Below are 19,922 nucleotides of genomic sequence, written 5' to 3'. Positions count from 1 at the left end.
TATTATAATTAAACGTTTGTCAATTTCTAATTCACGTTTGATGGGATATGTAATACTATATGTGATGATAGGATTAACTATGTGATAGATAAGGCAAATATGCATTATTAGGATCATGTTAGATTCTATGTTTATCTCTTCCCATAGGTTATATTAGGATTAGGCTACCTTCTAGTTTATCTCTTCCCATATTTATCTTTTTCTATGTTTATCATTGGTGTTCTATTTAAATACTCATTATGGTTGGTTGTAACAAACCAATATTAGTATTATTCTCATTTTTTACTACTTTCTTAAATTCTATTGGGGCCTACCTTTCTAATGAATGTCTTTCTTTTTTTTCTTTTTTCCTTATCTTAATTTTACTAATCTCTCCTTGTTCCACTCTTTATTTTAAACTTTGAAGAGTAGGTGCCGATATCAAACTAAGGGGGAATAACTTATTCAAGGCCCTCTGTAGAGGGTCACCTCATATGATTATCTTCTATAGATGCTTCTACAATGGTGGTTATGCCTTTGAACATTAAGTTATTCAAGGCCCTTTGTTGGAGGGTCACCTCATATGGATTATCTTCTGTAGATGCTTCCACAATGTTGGTTCTGTTCCTTGAACATCAAGCCTCTCTCTCTCTCTCTTATGTTTTTAGTAGACAAGTGGTTGAGACGTGCCAACCTCATACCTATATGCTGTTTTCGGTTGGAAGGTCATTGTCATTCTACTAACTAAATATTCCCTCACAGAAAAACTATTCAAAGCCCACACATTGCATGACCAAAGCAGCCATACTCACCCCACCAATATGGACAACCCGCATCTCTTCCTTCGTTATTTCGCAATGACAATTTTACCATTTTTAAAAAGTAATCATAGTATTACCAGAGCTCTTAAAATAAGAGCAATGATTTTGAGTAAAAACTGATCCACCATAAAGAACAAAGGGTACTTAGGGAAATTCATGTAGGTAATGCCAATTAATAGACTAATCAGCTTTGCCTAAGACAGAGGGTATTTTCATCATTTCTTTAAATTTGGAACATTGTGAGTGTTTGGCACTAAAATAAAGGAAAAATTCAACTTCAAACTACCAACAAGGGATGATAAAAGATGGAGAATCAGAAGGTTTTCATGAAGAAAAAAAAAATGGATTGTTGCGTTTGTAGTCCCATGGCATCGGTTTTCAGGCCTCCAAGGAATACCCTCTGCCTAAGTTGCTACGAAGGAGCTAGATCCATGATGGCCTTCTTAGACAAGCTCGAAAGTGAAACAGACGTAGATAAACCAAGAAATTCAAAGGTCTCGCAGCCAAATTCAACAAAGGCAAGCTTCCTTCAACGACTCCTTTCTGGGTTTTAATTGGTTAATCTTTCTAAGAGTTGGCTATTTATATTTGCTTGTAGTTAATAAATGTTTGTTTATAACATTGGATGAATAGATATTATTTTGATCGTTTTGATTGATAGAGAAGCTTGGGAAAATGTTGTCGGGTTTTGAATTTTGATTAAGTAAATGGGCTTTTGAGGGTTGGTGAAAGGATAATTTGATGATTTTGATTGACATATAAAATGTCCACGAATTCTGCATTTTATTTGTTGAAGAAATTTCCTTTTAGGGGAAATTATATTAGACTCAAATTGAATTTGAGTCCAATAATTGGTTTGGCACTCTCAATTGTTTGTCATAATCTTAAACGAACAGGGCCTAAATGATTATTTGATTGTTCTATTAAGACAGAAAGGAGCGAAAATGAAAATTGCGTCTTTTGACTAATGCTAATGTGCAGTTCTATGCATGACCGAGAAAAATGTGGGCTTTTTTTTAATGAAATTGTTGTTAAATATATAGGGAATTTCATGTGCTTTGAAGTGGATGAAAGAGATGCAAGAGATGCAGAAGGAAGAGAATGAAAGGATGGGTTTTCTCGAAGGATTTTCAGCTGCATTAAGAGATGAACTTCATTCTGACGTCCAAATTAAACCAGGCGATGGACCTTCTATTCCTGCCCATAGAGCTTTGCTGGTAAGTCCAAGATCATTCATTCCTCTAAAGCCTTTTTTTTTTTTTTGGTTGAGAATTGATTTCAAGTCCAAAACTTTATTTTTGAACTCAAAATTTCATTTAATTTTTAAATCCAAAACTGATTATTGGAATCAAGCTTGAATTTAATTTTGAGTCCAAAACTGATTATTATACACAAAATTGCATTTAGGGCCTGTTCGTTTCAGATTGTGTCAACCGATTGTCTACCCAAAACCTATTATCGGACTCAAAATTAAATGTAATTTTGAGTCCGATAATAGGTTTGGGGCTTACAATCGGTTGACACAATCTCAAACAAAGTCCAATAATCAGTTTTGGACTCTAAAATCAATTCTCAAATTCCAAAAGAGGAGTAAGACCGAGTAGGGCTGGCAATTTCACCCGAAAAAGCGGGGATCCGCCCCACCCCGCCCTGTTTGGGGCGGGGATTCCCCGATTTGAGAGGGGAAGGGGATTTTAAAAATTCCCCGGTGCGGGGAGGGGAAAGGGAAGGGGATGGAGTTGTCCCCTCCCCGACCTGCCTCACCCCGTTAATCAATGTCATTTTTTTGTATATTTTTAAGTGTTTTTTTTTAGGAAAACTACTAGAAACTCTGTGGATCGGCTACAAGATTCCCCCAAACATAGACTTAGCTTGTCTTTTCCTTTTAATTAGCTTCTGAGAGCATTTTGGAAACTATAATAACCTTTTGACAGATGTTGAAATAATAAAGACAAGCTGAGTGAGTGAGTGTATGCAATTATCAAAAAATCGTAGTGCCAACATCGGTAGCCAAAATAAATTTCATTTTATTATTAAAAGTATGGTATGGCCCGCACTATACGATGATCCAAACCATCCATTAGATGGGGCACACCCTAAATAGGTTGTGCCCTAAAAATCATTTCCATAGGTTGATCCTAACCCTCCGATCTATAGAGGAATAGGATCATTCAGTACCTCTATAGATCGGAGGGTTAGGATCAACCTAAGGAAATGATTTTTTGGGCGCAACCTATTTAGGGTGTGCACCATCTAATGGACGGTTTGGATCATCCTATGGTGCGGGCCATACCTTACTTTTAATAAAGTCAGGAGTGCGATCATCAGAATACAGTAGTGCTCATAACATTTCCCAAAATTAATGATCCAAAATGGGGTTTGGATGTTGGGTACTCTAAGTGGCAGGCTATGATACCACTTAATCTAAAATTGAAGTTGGATCGAATCCAATTAGCAATGTACGGAAATCCCATCATCCAACAACAGCTACTGTCGGTCCAATGGGTCCATCCATCCATCGTCCACACACAAATACTGAATATGGATGTGCCCTCTCTTATTAAATCTTCAAGTAAAAAACACTGCAAACAAGTGAAATCTGGACGTTCGTTGCTGCCCAGCATTTCAATCAATATATAAAGAAGAGAAGACAAACTCCTGATACCAATCTCTTTCTAATTTAATTAACAGCTAGCCTATCGATTGTTAGTTTATAACATTTTTATATATTGAAATTGCATCAAGTTGATTAGGGACACCTAGCATTAGTGTATCAATGACTAAAGAGGGGGTGATGGCGGGGCGGGGCGGGGAGGGGATTAGATATTCCCCGCGGGGAGGGGGATTCCCCACCATCCCCTCAGAGGGGAGGGGAAGGGGAGGGGGGAAATTCCCCGCAAAGGGGAAGGGGTAGGGGACCCAACATCCGGCCCCGACCCGCCCCGTTGCCAGCCCTAAGACCGAGCAAGGTGTGTGAAACAACCAATTACTCCAAAGCTTAAGCTGCTAGAGATGGTGTTATTTAATCATTTATGCTTCAACACAGGGGACCGAACATATGGAGTTCTCACCACATCACAAGTGAAATAAGCCTGCCCTTAGGTTTAGGAAAATAAAATAAAATAAAATATATATTATTTTTTACACACATGACACATTCTGATTGTTGGGCTCACCCATCGGTCTTACTCTCGGTCCCAATTTCATCTTCCAATCCATAACGAACAGGGTCTAACACATATCGTAAATGTGCATTGGCGATGATTGCGGTGGATCACCAACTAAGATGGTTGGTTGAACAACTGCTGGGCCTAAATTTCATTGAATGGACATTTTTCTTATAAATCTATAAACTTTTTAGGAGAAAATCATGATTTTAGAATGGAGAGACGTCTGTTGTATTATTTATTTAATGACTTCTTCTTTTTTCGCAGATAGGAATTTTACTTCGTTTAATTCAACGACTAATTGGATAATACTTTGCAAATTAAGTATTTAAAAAAAAATAAGAAAAGCGTTCCTGTGTTGCAGCGCAGAGAGCTTATCTGCTCTTTAGTGGGTTATAAAGCTTCCCATTGGTTCCTTTCTTGTGAACCCGCTATATGTTTCAAAGGGGGACCCGTTGTACGAACCAATGGGAGGCTTTATAACCCACTAAAGCGCAGATAAGCTCCCTGCGCTGCAGTGCACGAACGCTTTTCTCATCCTTATTTTAATAAAAAGAAAGAAGGTTGAAACGACTTTGCAAATGAAGTTTTAAGCCAAATTTTTATTAAGAAATCCGCTGGGTAAATCCAATTCGATTGTGCACAAATAAATAGAAATGAATAAATAAAAGCAAATCAAAGTTGAACACGAAGATTTTACATGGTTCGGCCATGCCTACGTCAGCGTGAGACATCTGCGAAAGAGAGCACAATCTTCCAGTATGAAAAAACTAAAATACAAAGATAATAACAAGATTATAACCTTCAAACCCTTATCGAAGTATAAATTATTAAATAAGCTTAAGGTTTTGGAGTAATTGGTAGTTTCACATGGTATCAGAACTAGTGCCTCATGGCAGGTGCCTGAGTCTAAAACCCAACAACTTCTTGGTATTAAAAATCCACATCTAAACCAAACCCAAAAGAGGGCCACATGTGCCATGTGTTCGGCCAACCGAAAAGAGGGGCCATATGTTAGGGGGACTGTTGAAGTATAAATGTTAAATCCACCATCTCTAATAGCTTAAGCTTCTGGAGTAATTTGTAGTTTCACAACCGTAACCCTTTCCCTTGTTCTCTCAATTGAGATCGTACATGAGAGTAACCCAAGAAAAACCCAAGAGGAACCCGAGAAAAAAACCCAAGAGGAGGTGTCAGTTCGATTGGATAATCCCGCTTGATGTGACAGTATTTTTTGCAATGGTAACATTGCACACCCTTTCTGCTGACTTTAGATCTTGACCATTCTTTCCATGATTCCCTGTCAGACGACTTTTATCTTTGATTTCTAGTATATCTAACCAATCCATGCTCTTGACATCATGACCTCCTCTAACTTCACCTTATCCTTACTATATAATAGAGTCATCACTAAGTTGTCATACGAATTTGAAAGTGAAGTAAGAAGCAAAAGGGCCTTATCCTTCACCCTTAAACACCTTAGACATGCCCTATTGAATGAAGTTGTCCTTCACCCTCATATGTCATCCCTTTCCATCAAACCTATTGATGTTGAGCTGGGTAGAAGTCTTTGCCGCCATCTCAAATTACCCTCAATGCAATTCTTGACCTCAAATGCGAACCTTTTCAACAATCTTTCTATTCTCTGATGATCACTCTAATCATGATGTAACAATGACACCCAAGACCACTCCAATAGCGCCTCAACCAATGATCATTGCAACTATAGCTCTAGCTCTTATAACACTTCTTGAGAAATTTGCCGGACAAATGCAATCTTATCGTGCACAAGTAAACAAAATAAATATAAATAAAAGCAAAACACATGATGAACACTGAGATTTTACATGTTCGGCCAAGATGCCTATGTCCACAAGCAAGAATGCGGTCATCCATTATGAGAAAAAACAATATAAAAATTACCATGGGATTAACCTGCAAACCACAACCTTTTCCCTTGTTCTCTCAACAAAGATCGTATGTGAGACTAACCCGAGAAAAACCCAAGAGGTACCCAAGAGAATGCTCTCTCTCTCTCTCCGCAACACACTCACATTGAAGAAATCGTTTTCCAAAAAACCTAAAACGACCCTTCACATTTGCAACCACCCTTTCTGCCCACCTAACATGACCCTGCATGTGTCCCTGTAAGGTATGATTTTACTTTCTTTGGATGTAAAATGGGCTAAAACAGATTTGAGGACCATTTTTAGCTGAGAAAATGGACTTAAAATTTTTTAGGTGAGAAAATGGACTTAAAATTTTTTACGCCCATTTTACGTCGAAAGAAACAGAGCCTCAATGAATGTGAAATCTGAACATTGAGCCAATGTTATGTTTTAGTTGTTTTTCACTTAAAATCCATTACCAATGATTTTCCATCTCACAGAAAATGCATATAAAAAAGGCCTATAGTTTCAAATTATTGAGTTTTCTTTAGAAACTGTGTACATATAGATACCACCAAATTAGTGCTTCCGTTGGTAAAAATTTTTGTCAAGGGGATAGTAATATTTTTGGGAAATGATATCAGCACAACCATGTTTTGATATTTGCACTAACCCTTTTTGTCTTTTATTATTTAAAGGGCTGTTAAAAGGTTATTACAGTAATGGTTTTAAATTTCGACCGAAATCCGAAATTTCGGACCAAAATTTCGGTGAGGACCGAAACTGAAACGTTCCGAAACCGACGAAATTTACCAAATTTCTGAAATTTTGGAGAAATTACTATAAATATTAATTTTTTATTCCGTTAGAGAATTTCGTATGGAATTGCCGAAATTTCAGTAATTTTGGTAGAAATTTCGTCCCAAAAAAATGGCATTTCGTTAGCTAGTATGGAATTTCGCCCGAAATTTCAGGATTTAAGGTGAAATTTTGGTTTTCGGATAAGTACGAAATTTTAGCCAAAACCGAAATTTGAAACGATGATTACAGTTCCCAAAAAGCTCTCACAAGCTAATTAAAACAAAAAAGACAAGCCGAACTTGTGCAATTATTAAAACAAGGTTGTGTTTCCCAAAATTTTATACCCCTTTTTCTGTCCCATTTACTTCAGGTGAACCAATAGAAAGCAGTTCAAGAGTAAATTATTAACTGGTTCACATTTTACACTTCTAAACATTTAGTGTCGATTTCACCTCACTCATGAATCACGACTAATCTCACCTATTCACGGGAAAGTGAATGGCCGGGTAGATTTTGGGCGACACACTTAGTAGCAAAAGAGGTGAAACAGATTTATATCCCTTTTGTTTTAGGGAAATGATATCAGCACAACCACATTTTGTTATTTGGGTGGTTCTAAATTGTCTTTTGTTTTTTAATTGGCTTGTGAGAGCTTTTTGGGAAGCGGAAAGTGTTCCTGAGCCAAAAACACATGTGGCCCCATATTTTTTGGGGGATCCAAAGCATTCATTTGGATGGCTCTTCCACGGATAGGGTGTGTACCAAAAATCAGCCTTGTATGATAATCCTAACCCAATCAAAGGTGGAGAGGAAAATGGACAGACAATGTGTGTCCATGTATCTGCCCATTTTTTCCCTCCACAAATGGCAGGGTTAGGATGATCCTATAGGGCTGATTTTTGGTACACACCCTATCTGTGGAAGGGCCTTCCAAATGAATGCTTTGGATCCCCAAAAAATGAGGGGCCACATGTGTCCTAAGCTATAGCTCAGATAAGCTTATCTGTGCTATAGCTCCGGAACACTTTCCTCTTTTGGGAAATGTAATAACCTTTTGACAGCTCTTTAAATACTAAAAGACCAGATAGGTTACCAAAAACATCAAAACACGGTTGTGCTGATATCATTTCCTTTGTTTTAAGTTAAAATTTGTAGTTATGGAGTCTTCCAATTGAGCCCCATTGGAAAAATGGTAAATTCATTCCAATAAGAACATGGTGGAATTTTTCTGACTTTTGAATTGCTTTTTACATGGTGCAGGCAACAAAGTCGGAAATTCTCAGGACTATGCTAGAATGCGACGAATGCAAGACCCCTCCAAAAGACACCATTTCTCTGCCTGAATTGAGCCATGAAGAGCTCCGATGCCTACTAGAGTTCCTCTACAGAGGAACCTTACCCAAGGAAGAAGTTGAGAAACATGTGTATTCCTTGTTAATCGCAGCTGATAAATATGAAATTCCATTCCTGAAGAAGTTCTGTGAGCGTGAGATACTCATGGTGTTGGACTCTTCCAATGCCCTTGAAGTCCTTGAGGTGTCTGAAGTTTGCTCCAATAGTATACTGAAGGAGAGTGCGATGATCTCTATTGTGAAACACATTGAGGATATAGTGTTCTCCACTAGATATGATTCATTTGCTCTTAAGAATGCAAGCCTATGTGTAGAGATCACAAGGTCTCTATTAAGAGAGGCTAAAAATAGAAATTGTGTACAGTCCAGTTTGTCTAACTAGTGTGGGGTGAAATGGACAGTGTAGTTGAAATTTTTAAGCACTGGAAACAAGAAAGAGAAACATGGTTTGTCGCATTTAGGTGAGTTTTTTTTTTTTTTTGCTTGTTTCCACTACATTATTTTGGTTGAACGAAGAATAAGACGGGAGCTAAGGTGAAGTAGCATGGATGGGCCCACTTCCGCTCAATCTCATCATGGATGGTTGGGCCCCATCATCCTCCCAGGTTGGAAAAAATTCGACCCCGGATTTGAATCGTCTAACGAGCTATCGCCGGTATACGACACCAAATGCTTCATGATGAACACGTCAAGGGTCCGAGTGTGGTTGGGGGTCACAACATGTAATCATTGTTATTGATCCTTTCAATCACCTTGCAGGGCCCTATTCTTCTTAAATTTAGCTTGCCATGCTCTCTTGGCAGGATGGCGGGAGTCGATCATTGGTCAACACTGCACATACAGTCACTTGGCTCGTAGATGACATTGTGCTTGTGTTGTTCGGCTTGTGATTTATATTTCTGGCATATATCCATCAGCTCTTGCAATTTCTGTATCATGTCCTCGACCCACCTGTGGGGTGTGCGCTTGTGTTGGACACCTTGTAATTTATATCTGGCACATGTCCTTCCACTTGCTCTGCACCTCTTCATGCAGCTCTTGCAATTTCTTTATCATGAACTTGATATTCGCATGTGGTTGACCCAACTGTGGGGGTGACCGCTATATCCAATGCACACCGTGGGTTATAGCCATAAAGCACTTCAAAAGGGTTTAATCTTGTGGAACATTTCTTTGATTTATTGAATGCAAACTTCGCTTGTGCTAGCATTTTATCACACTGCTTGCGTGCGGATCTGGCGAGGCTATGAAATACCCTAAACTTAAGTGATAAAATAGCAAAAGATAGTTTGATAAATTCATCAAAGGATGTGAGTTATATTATCTTAAATAAATAAGGGTCAAATAGTGAAATCAAGACAAAGGACAAGAATGTAATAAATATTTTGCCCTAAGGGCAAAATCGGAAATTCGTATTTAGATAAATCAATTAAATTAAATGAAATAATCTCAGCTGAGTAAGAGAGAGAAGAATTGAGACGAATTGACATCTAGAAATCCAGATATCAAACAACAATCAAAGTCTAATTAATATTAGACTTAATTATATAAAGAAAAAAAATAAAAGAAAAGGTGAGAAAATAGACAGAGAGAGAGAGAGAGGAAGAAGAATAGCACGGAGGTCTGTGAACTAATCTTTGCTGAAAATCAAAGATTTTTCAAGATTGGATTGAAAGAATTGAGGTGGAAAAGAAAAGGTCGAAGAAAAATCCAAGGTAAAAGTTTAAAAATTGGATTTTTTTAATGTTTATAGATCTTTATGTTTTGAACTTTTTCGCCAAGAATTGGCGCGAAAGCTCAACATGAAAGTTGTATAAATTTTTCTGTAGATCCAAATTCATATAAATTTTATAAATTTTGGTAAAGTATTGAGTAAGTTATGTTAATATTAAGCTTCAACTAAAAAGAGGGTTTAAAATGGTGATTTCATATTTTCGGGCCACCTCCGAAAAGAATTCGCAGGAGGACTGGATATGAAAGTTTCTAGAAATGATAAATTGAACACATTTAATGTTTATGGCATCTTCAAATTATGTGTGTAGGAAGAGATACACTAAGTTTAAGTTTCCAGCTGAGCTTGAGACCCTCTTTCATTAATCTGAATAAAAATATGATTTTTCTGACCATCTCCGGCAGGAATTTGCTAGCGTGACCAACATGAAAGTTGTAGGTATTGATGAAACGACCAAATTTCATGTTGGAGACTTTCTGAAAACCTCTGTGTACGAAGAGATATAACATGTGAAAGGTTTCAGCAAGCCTTGAAAGCCTCTTTAAAATCACCAGAATGTAATTCCATTTTTCCGATCGTCTCCGACAAGAATTCTCCGGAGTGACCAACATGAAAGTTATAGGCCTTGGTAAATAGACTAACTTTCATGTTGGGAAGATTTCGAGATTTCTTTTATATAAAAATATATGTAAGATTGATTATTTTTTGGTCTAGTGAAAATGGGTTCCCTGAATGAGTGCATATGTGTTCTGTAGCAGTCGGCCGCGGAACTTCTGGGAGGTGTATTAGTGTAGGTACCTAATCGACCGGGGTGTGTGTGTGTGTATATATATATATATATATATATATATATATATATATATATATAGGAATTCTAGACTGAAGGGAGCCCTTGCAAAAAAGTGGTGAAAGGGCTCTCCTATTGGCTACACATCACCATCATGCATTAATAGTGGCTGAAAAGTCAAACATGATGGTAATGTGCAGCCAATGGGGGAGCCCTTTCACCTCTTTTTTGCAAGGGCTCTATATATATATGTGTGTGTGTGTGTGGAAATAAAATACTTGTTATTAAGATGACGGAACAAGTTGACAACTATTCTGATACTCTGTGACTTAACTTATAAGCTATGACCTGTGAATAAAAGCAAGAAGTACAAGCATTCGATGTATTTCTGAATTGCTATTTGGTTCTGATATCTGTTTCAGATTTGGACTCGATACCTGTTTTTGTATCTATACCTCTAACATGCATAATGATTATGAGCACATTGCATACATAACCCGCCAATGGGTAGGGATATGCTGGTATACACATCAACTAGCCAGTGGGTAGTGTAGACACACAATTTTGTCATGGTGGTACTATTGATAGGTTGTCGCGAGGATGAGTCCTATGACGAGCTCAAGGCCCCTATTCTCTTTCTCTCGATCTCTCTAGTTTGTGAAACAGAAAACATTTATCAAAAATGAATTTTTCCAAAGTTAAAACCGAAAGTCCATTTTCACGCAGCACTCGTCTTTTATGGCACAACCAAAAAGCCCGTTTTCACACAGCATTTAACCAAAATTTAACTTTGAGCAAAAACGTACCAAAATTGGATACACCGATTCAAAGTATGAAACTAGGTTCATTGGATTCTCCTTGCCGCAAGGAGTTCAACGGATCTGACCGCATGTGATTTGGAGTCCAAATGAAGGAGTTATGGGCTATCGAAGTTTCGAAACTCGCAATTTACGATTTTTAATCCAATTTGTGATTTGAAATAGTAAATTACGATTTCCTCCCCTAATGTCTATAAATAGGGGAGGGGGGTAGAAGTAAAAACCAGATCAGAAAAGATGAGAATCAGTCAGAAATCAGTAGAGTTCGGTAGATCAGAATCAGTAAAAAACCTTTGTACTTTCCTCCTTTTTTGACCTTTTCCAGAAAATATTTTATGAAAACCCTAATTTATTTTCCGACCAGAGAGAAAGTAGAGAAATAAACACTCGAGGAGCTTACCAACATTGGGCATCGGCCTTCTGCCAAATTTTTGAGGATTCGGAGCGACACCACTGTTCAAGCGCTGTTGTTCTGCTGAATTTCGGAGAACTCGAAGCTACACCATCTGACAAGTGCCATTACGCCGCTGAATTTCAAGAAGCCGTACTCGATTTTTAGGTATATTTACATTAAATTTCCATCTTTCTGTATTCCAATTATAAAACCCGATAGTGGGTAGGAATAGAGTTGTTGATCCCCTTACCCTGAATCCTATAGCGTAAATCCCCACATCTTTCTTGTAAATAAGGTTATGTTCCCTCTCTTTATCCCACCACTCTGTCTCCGGTCTTCCTATAGACAAAAGAGATAGAGGTGAAAGCCTAGTGCTCCGACGGTGTTGGACAAACAGAGGGAACCAAAACCCACCTTGTCTTTTGTTTCAAAGGCCAATGACAAATATTAAGGGGGAGCTAATTCTTGCTATATCTATGTTTATATGGATCATTGTGAGATGCTCACATTATCCATTATAACATTTCTCCATTAGTGGTGCTTTAATTTCGCTTATCTTAACAAAAAAAGGAGGGTCTTATCATGCTAGTTTTTAATTTTGCTTCTTCCCTTTCATGATAAGTATATTATGAGCTTTATATTGTCATATCATTTATGTTTTATGGGTCATAGGGTGTATATGAATATCGTTTATGTAATTCCTAACTAATCACCCTAACAAAAAAAATTGAGCTAAATGGCATGTCCTTTGTTTTCCCAACATAGGCTTGGATTTACATTTGGTATATTGTTCCTATGATGTTTGTCTCTTATCATGTCACCTACACTTTGTTTATCTTGTTTTCATGATTAGAAACTAAAGGTAGTTATGCTTATATTGTTTATCTAATCCTCAGAAGAGGTTCCTCCCACATCTCTAATTAATTTGGTTTGTCATCTTAAAAAATGGAGAGATTGTTAGCCCAAGGGTTCTCATGGGTTCATTTAATCACCTTGTTTTGATGATTAACAAACTCAAATTGATTAGTCCTTTATGGACTGATGTGTTGCGTTGGAGTGTTGTGCTATAGACAGGTGTTTCACAGGATTACATAGCACACCACCATAGATGGCCTATCCTGGAAGATGAACCAAACACAAGTCAAAGGAGCTGGAGCATACTTGGATCAATCATGCATTGGAGGGAAAACCAAGGAGAAGCTAAATATCAAGCATCTCAAGCATTCGAACAAGCAAAGGAAGATCATTGAAGGCCAAAGCTTAAGGATCAACAAGCAATGGAGCTTCAACACATTGGTGGCATCATCCTTGGAAGATGTCAAAGCAAGGAGCTCAAGTGAAGATCCCACAAGCAAGCCAAGAACCATATTGAAGATCAAATGAAGATTGGCTCAAGAGTTCATTCAAGAGCGTGTTCGAAATGGTAGAATGTATTCCTCTCTCTCTTGGACTTTCTCTTGATCAAGGCGCATCTTAAAACCCCCCAAAAATATTTTTCAAAGAGACTCACAACCTTAAAAAGGACTTAAATGGATAAGTGAATGACCATGGTGGTGTACCAACATGTTGGGACCCATGTGGCATTCCATTATATGGTATAAAAATAAGTTCCGAAGGAAAAACTGAAATCAGCACCTAAAAACCTATCATAACTGGTCCAAAATATTTTTTAATATTTTTGAAAATATTTTTAACAGAACGATCTCATTGTTTCTATTCAAATCGAGTATAAAAACGTCGAAATCCGACGAGAAACGAAGGAGATATGAATTTTACAAGATTGATGCGAAAATCTGGAATCCAGGTATGGAACTCCGTGGGTTCCCACGGAGGTCCGTGCACGGAACTCCGTGGAACCTCACGGAGCTCCGTGGAACCTCACGGAGCTCCGTGTAGCAACCTGTCCGAAAAAATAAAATGCATAACGATCACTACGGAGCTCCGTGGCATGCCTCTGTACTAGCCTTTAGAGACCCTAAAAAGGCTATATTTTTGTTTTCACTATATATATGGGTTTCAAGGCTTTCAAAGGAGTTTCTTAAGGACTCATATGACACTCCTGGACTATCATACAAGCTGAGAATCCTCTTGAAACTACAAATCACTCTCTCCTTCTCTCTTGTGCCTTGCTTTAGATTATTCTTGAGAGACCTTAGGGCTTTTACTTGTTCATCTTTTTTTGAGTGAGAGTGAGTGTTATTTCCTTGTAATCAGCTTACTAAGAGGCAAGTGTGCAACATCCTTTCTTCTCTACATTGTACTTGGCAACGAAGGGCACTGTATTTAAGACCCTTAGAGCATGCACGCTCGGATTGTACTTGGCGGAAGGAACGTCATATTTAAGTTCCTTGGAAGAAGACTAGTGGAATCCTCAAGTAGAGAAACTTGAGAAGAGTGGAGTAGGTCTTGGGTTTAAGACCGAACCACTATAAAAACACTCGTATCAAGCCTCTTTGTGGGATCCGATCCCGCGAGAGGGGCGGCGCGACCCGCCTTCTATTTTTGGTCTCTCGTACCCCTGCGGTTATCGTGTGCCGTTTATTATTGATTTAATTAATCTTTTCCGTGAACTTGGGATCACTAAAGCAATCTGAATTTCATGCAAAAGAGAATGCTAGAGTCTCCACCTAGATGAGAGATCTAGGACCCATAAGTGACCAGAAATCTAGATTCGTTACCTGATTACGAGAATGGAAGGTATGGGGAATTACCACCACATTCACCATTTTTCCCAATAATCCGGTCTTCAATTTCAAAAGTTAACTCTTTTGAATTTCTTATAATTGACTCATTTATTTCTATATTAATGTGTGAACTATGTGGCATGCATCCTAAAATCTAATTTCAATATAATCCTTAATCTATCTCTTGATTTTTTTGATTTTTTTGAATTCAATCCATGTGAGAGTTCTCCTAAATTCTAATTTCAGAATATCTTAAGTATTTTAATTAATTCAATTAAGAGAAGAAATAAGTAAATTATCCTAAAACCCCCACCATGTGAGGATGGCCGACTCGTGCTCGGTATGCCATTCAAAACATCCAAAGTTGCCTACGTATCCAAGCCTCACTGGAATCAGAGTCGATCGTAGTTCGGTGCCTAAAATAAGCTATATGCCTAAACATCTAGGACACTAGTCTAGACTGGAATGACTATTTCAACAGTTTAAAACGGGTTCTTTGATTCAAGTTGAGTAGCTTTTATTATCTTAGGACTTCATCTAAGATGCTATATGGTCGTATCTAAATGCAAGACACTCCCTTAGACTAATGCAGGTGAACCTACATCCTAAGCAACTAGACTTGTCATATGGGAAGAAAAAAGGTAACTAGTGTAACTAGATCTATGACTCAATTGCTAATAATAACAATTGGTCGTGATGAGGCTGAATTCCCTAACTCTAGGATACCCTAAACCCTAGAACACAATGTGACGTAAGTGTTCCTAATTAGCTCTAAGGGTTCCTACGAGGTGGTACCGTTATCCAACGGTTCCAAAAATATGGGTTTGATTAACCCAGATTGTGAAGTTAATAATTTTCAGTTCTTTAAAGGTTTCTAATTCCTAAAATCTAAGGAATACCAATGGCTCTAAGGCTGACAAGTTTCATCATTGGGTTGCATCCATGGAAGGGAATCTGCTTTCCACCCTTTCACAATTTAGCATATAAGTTATAATAAATTATTGGCTGGCATGTTTCTCAGGATTTCCGTGGACTAGAATCTCAGAGCCAACAACATACTATAATTTAAACGCTCAAATTGTCAAGGATTGATCGCAATTAGGATACGATTAGGAATGCAACCTTGGCGTCTACAATATCATAATACTCTAAATTACAAAGGAATTACTAACATCTATGGTTTCTGTTAAAAATATTTAAGGATTACATGCTTAGTGAAAAGTTAAGATGTTTTGGAAAATTTCATGATTTTTGGAATTAAAATTGATTTTTAGAATTAAAATTGATTTTTAAAGGATTTTATTAATTTTAGGCTAAATTGTTGATTTACAAAGCAACACATACAAATCTATTCCTAGTAAGTTCAAATTTTTACAATAACATGATAATCATGAAATGAGCTTACTGTAGAAATTTCATTGATTTTTATTATGATTTACGATTAATTTTCCAATTTTAATATTTTAGTCTAGGTTGTTGATTTACAAAGCAACATATAGCAATTAGATTCTAATCAAGTTCAAATTTTTTACAAAAACTTTCTCATAACTAGAGAAGGTTACTGTAAAAATTTCATGAATTTATAAGGTGATTTACTACCAGAATCCAATTTTATTAGATTTAGTCCAGATTGTATGAATTACAAAACAACCTATAACAAACAAATTCCAAATTAATCCAAAATTCTACAGTAACATGAGGATCATGAATAAAGCATACTGTGAAACTTTCATGGATTTTCATCATGATTTTCTATCAATTAATGATCTCACAAAATCGGGCTACTTTGAAAGAAAAACAAAAATCACATGATTACTGACATCCTGAAATCATGAAAACATCATAGATAATCTAATATGAATCATAATATTTTCTATCAAAATTTCAGAACTTGAAAATTAATACTCCTCCAAAAACTCAAATTTTAAGGAAACAATTAATTATTATTTTTGAAATCCAAACCCGTTTTAATCATAAAAAATTCAAAAACCATATTAAAAATTATAAAAACTCCTGAAAATTTTTCACTAACATACCAGTAACATATGTTACGGATTTGTAAAGAAACATTCCCAAAATTATAAAGTTTAGTATAAAAAAAAATTACGACACGTAAAACGAGGTTTTGATTAGAAAACTATAAAGAAAACATATTTTTTAAAATTTTATTTAATAAAAAAATCTATTTATGTCTAAACTTAAGATCTAGAAAGTTTCATTAGTTTTCAAATCAGTTTGATATTTATTAAAAATAGGCCAATACTGAAATAATTCAAAATAAGACCAAAATAATTCAAAAAATTCAGAATTTTTTTGAGTTATCTAGAAATATTAAAAACCCACTGGAAACTAAATTACATTCATTTTTTACTTGATTTGATACGTTTTTTATTTTATTCATCGAGAAATAACCCTTTTCAGGGTTACCATTCGAAAAATAAAACCAAAAATAAAATCAAATAAGCCAACGATGGCTGGAAATTATGTTTTCCAGTAGCTTTTTAGTCTATTTAATCTCGAAAAATACTTATTTTAAAAAAACTTAAAGATTTATATGACTTGCTTTGAAAACCTAATTTGAATCCTTATTGAAGAAAAATCAAAGAAAAATTTATTTTTAATGGAGGAAAATTAATTTTCAAGCAAAAATCTGGATATTGAAAAATTATGATTCATATTATAACATACTGAAATTTCAATAAAAAATCAATTCGTTTATACCATATACAAAAATAAAAATCCTAAACATGCTTTTCTAAATATAATATTACAAAGATAAAGAAAACCTACCGTTGATAGCGCTCCTTGTCTCTAGGGTGCGTAGATCTGAGGTATACGCTTTGACGCTCCCTTATAATCACTAGAAAATCCCGTTGATTGATCCAAAGATCTCCAATATCACAAATATAGAAGAAGAATGGAAGAGGTTTAATGGATTTTTGGAGAAGAACACCATATGAGAAGAAGATGAACAAGAGCTCTCCAAAAGGGGATGAATTTTTAGAGTAGGAAGACCATGTTGGATGTTTTTCCAGCCCTTCCTAAGGTTGAATTGATTTGCTTTATAGAAAAAGCTAGGGTTTGCAAAGAATAGGTAGTTTCCTTTGTGAGGAGTCTCACATTAGCTAGTTTCTTATTTCTCTTTCTTATCTTTCCTTCCTTTTAGTTTTCAAATCAACTTGAATTCTAATTGTGATTACTTACAAACCAAGGCATACTATTTTACATAAGGTAGATCTTTCAAGACTCTTCTAGAAGCTCTCACACAATGGAAATAACATATATGTGAAAGATTCCCATCCAAAAAGGACTACCCAATGTCGGAGCTAGTTTTTGACCTATTTAGAGGCAGAATCAAGAAAAGTCGTAAACTAGAAAGTTGTAGAATTTTTTGACCGTTCGACACAAATATAAAATGCAAATTTGTTGGACAAGTAGCTAAAAAGTTATGACCGTTTTACTAACCTGACCATACTTAGCCCTTTCTAATTAGAACTCTTCCTTCTTTTCATTTTTTTTTCAAAACACATCGAATATGACATCACCATCCCACCTCATCCATATTGGGCGCCCAACTAAGTGGGCCACCCATGTGGGCGCTCACTTATGTGTGCCAACCCACATGAGTGAGTCCACATGGGTCTCCCATATGGGCTCATGTCCAATAGGTATTTTTAAAGTATTTTTTGGACTTTTTTAACAAAAATTCAATAAAATCTCATTAAATCCAAATTTTTATTAATGAACCCAGGCCATTTGACATTCACGGTGCACCCCTCAACTCATGATCGAGCCACCCTTTTTAGAAAAAGTAATTTTTCGGACCAAAATGCCCCCATTTAATAGATACACCTAAAGGCGACTAAAAATATTTTCAAATTGGATTACCCCTAAAGGGGAAAGTTAACAATAGAAACTTTTCAAGAAAAACTGTAAGCCCAAGGGTACAACCCATTCATATTTTGATGATCAACAAACCCAAATTGATGGCAGATTACTAATGTTTCCTCTAGTGTTGTGATCAAGACAGAAATAATTAAAGTCATCATTAGAAGCAAAGAGAAGAAGGGCTCAACTTGGAGCAGGTCAAGCCTTGGTGGTAACCCTACAAGTATTGAAGACTCAAAGAAACCACATGCACAAAAGCAAGATAGAAGACTCTTCCAAGTGAACATCTCATGCAAGTGCCTAGAAGACAAAGACTCAAGAAGACACAAGAAGACTCAAGGTTCATGTAGTGTGTAATAAAGTCATCTTGACATGGAGTCATTTGCATGGATTTATGTTTTCAAAACCCTTTAAAACATATTTTAACAAACTTATACAAGTATTTGAAAACATAGGACAAAAGCCGAAAGACCCTAGCCCATTGCCCCATAGTTTTAAATTGTAAAACTAAATTTCAAAGCAGGGCCGGTCGACCGGGGTACCTAGGTCGACCGCGAAAGAGTTCCTGGAATTCTACCAATTACCTTTCGAAAGCGGGCAAGTCGACTGAGGCCAATCCGATCGACCGCGGATATGCTCCTGGATTTATTGGAGCAATCTAGGAAGGTCTTTGCGGTCGACCACAACTGGCTCGGTCGACCGCCTATAGGATTTGAATGAAAAAAATAAAACAAACATGAAGCCCTCGGAGGACGGCCGCGGCAATCCCAATCGACCGCGGCTGTTCGAAATTCAAAATTAAAAATGAGCGCCAGATAAGTACGGACGGCCGCAGTAGCTCGGTCGACCGCCCCGGTCTGGCAAACGAGCCGTTGGGGCTATACAGGTTATGCTTTCTTGACCCAGTATTTACAGTATTGCCCCCAAACTGTCATAGAAGCACTTGGGCTATTTAAACCTCATTCAAGACCATCCGAAGAACCTTTTGAACAATCATTTTGCAAACCCTAGAGCTTGTACTCTCAAAATCAAAAGGATTCTTCTTCAATCTTTTGAAAGCATTTAACCTTGCATTTACTCCTAGTCAAGAGGACTCCATAGGACTTTGATTTGTAATCATTTCGAGTTGATTGTGAGCTTGAGAGATTTGTATTTGCCTTTTTAGAGCTTGTGAGCTTTATCTTTCTTTTTCTTTCTTGTATTTGTAAAGAGGAGTTGAACCCTTTGAGGCGGTATGAGAAGATGGTTGATTCCTTAGAGGCGGTTATTGCGAAGAGGGTTTGTTCCCTTGGAGGCGGATTTGATTGTAAAAGGCCGGAGATTTGGCGCGTGAAATCTCAACATAGTGAAGATAAATCCCAAGGAAAAGACAAAGTACTTGGATAGTGGAGTAGGTCCGTCTGTGACCAAACGACTATAAAAATCTCCGAGTGGTCTCTTTACTCTTCCCCTCTTCTCTATGGTGTTTGGTAATTTCTTTCCTTAACTTGAAATATCATCTTGAACAAGGGTTAACATAATCTAGGTTTAAATCTCAAACTCCTTTTAGTTTTTAGAAGAAAATCTTAAATAACCCAATTCACCCCCCCTCTTAGGTTGCCTTTGGGATT

General features: G+C 36.8%; 1 protein-coding gene across 1 annotated transcript; it reads left to right on the top strand.

Annotated features, from left to right (window-relative positions):
- Positions 1–800: 800 nt before the first annotated feature.
- Positions 801–9,025, top strand: LOC143856354 (BTB/POZ domain-containing protein At3g56230-like). Its single transcript, XM_077366550.1, has 3 exons — positions 801–1,318; positions 1,844–2,017; positions 7,918–9,025. Exons 1-3 carry the CDS (start codon positions 1,106–1,108, stop codon positions 8,389–8,391), a joined length of 861 nt encoding a protein of 286 aa, XP_077222665.1. The 5' UTR covers positions 801–1,105; the 3' UTR covers positions 8,392–9,025.
- The last annotated feature ends 10,897 nt before the right edge of the window (positions 9,026–19,922 follow it).

Source organism: Tasmannia lanceolata, unplaced genomic scaffold, assembly GCF_043159265.1.
Source record: "Tasmannia lanceolata isolate RefF3 unplaced genomic scaffold, GAP_Taslan_0.1 ptg000023l, whole genome shotgun sequence".
NCBI classification, from domain to species: domain Eukaryota; kingdom Viridiplantae; phylum Streptophyta; class Magnoliopsida; order Canellales; family Winteraceae; genus Tasmannia; species Tasmannia lanceolata.
Note: the sequence above shows the minus strand (reverse complement) of the source record. Positions and strands in the feature narration are given on the sequence as shown.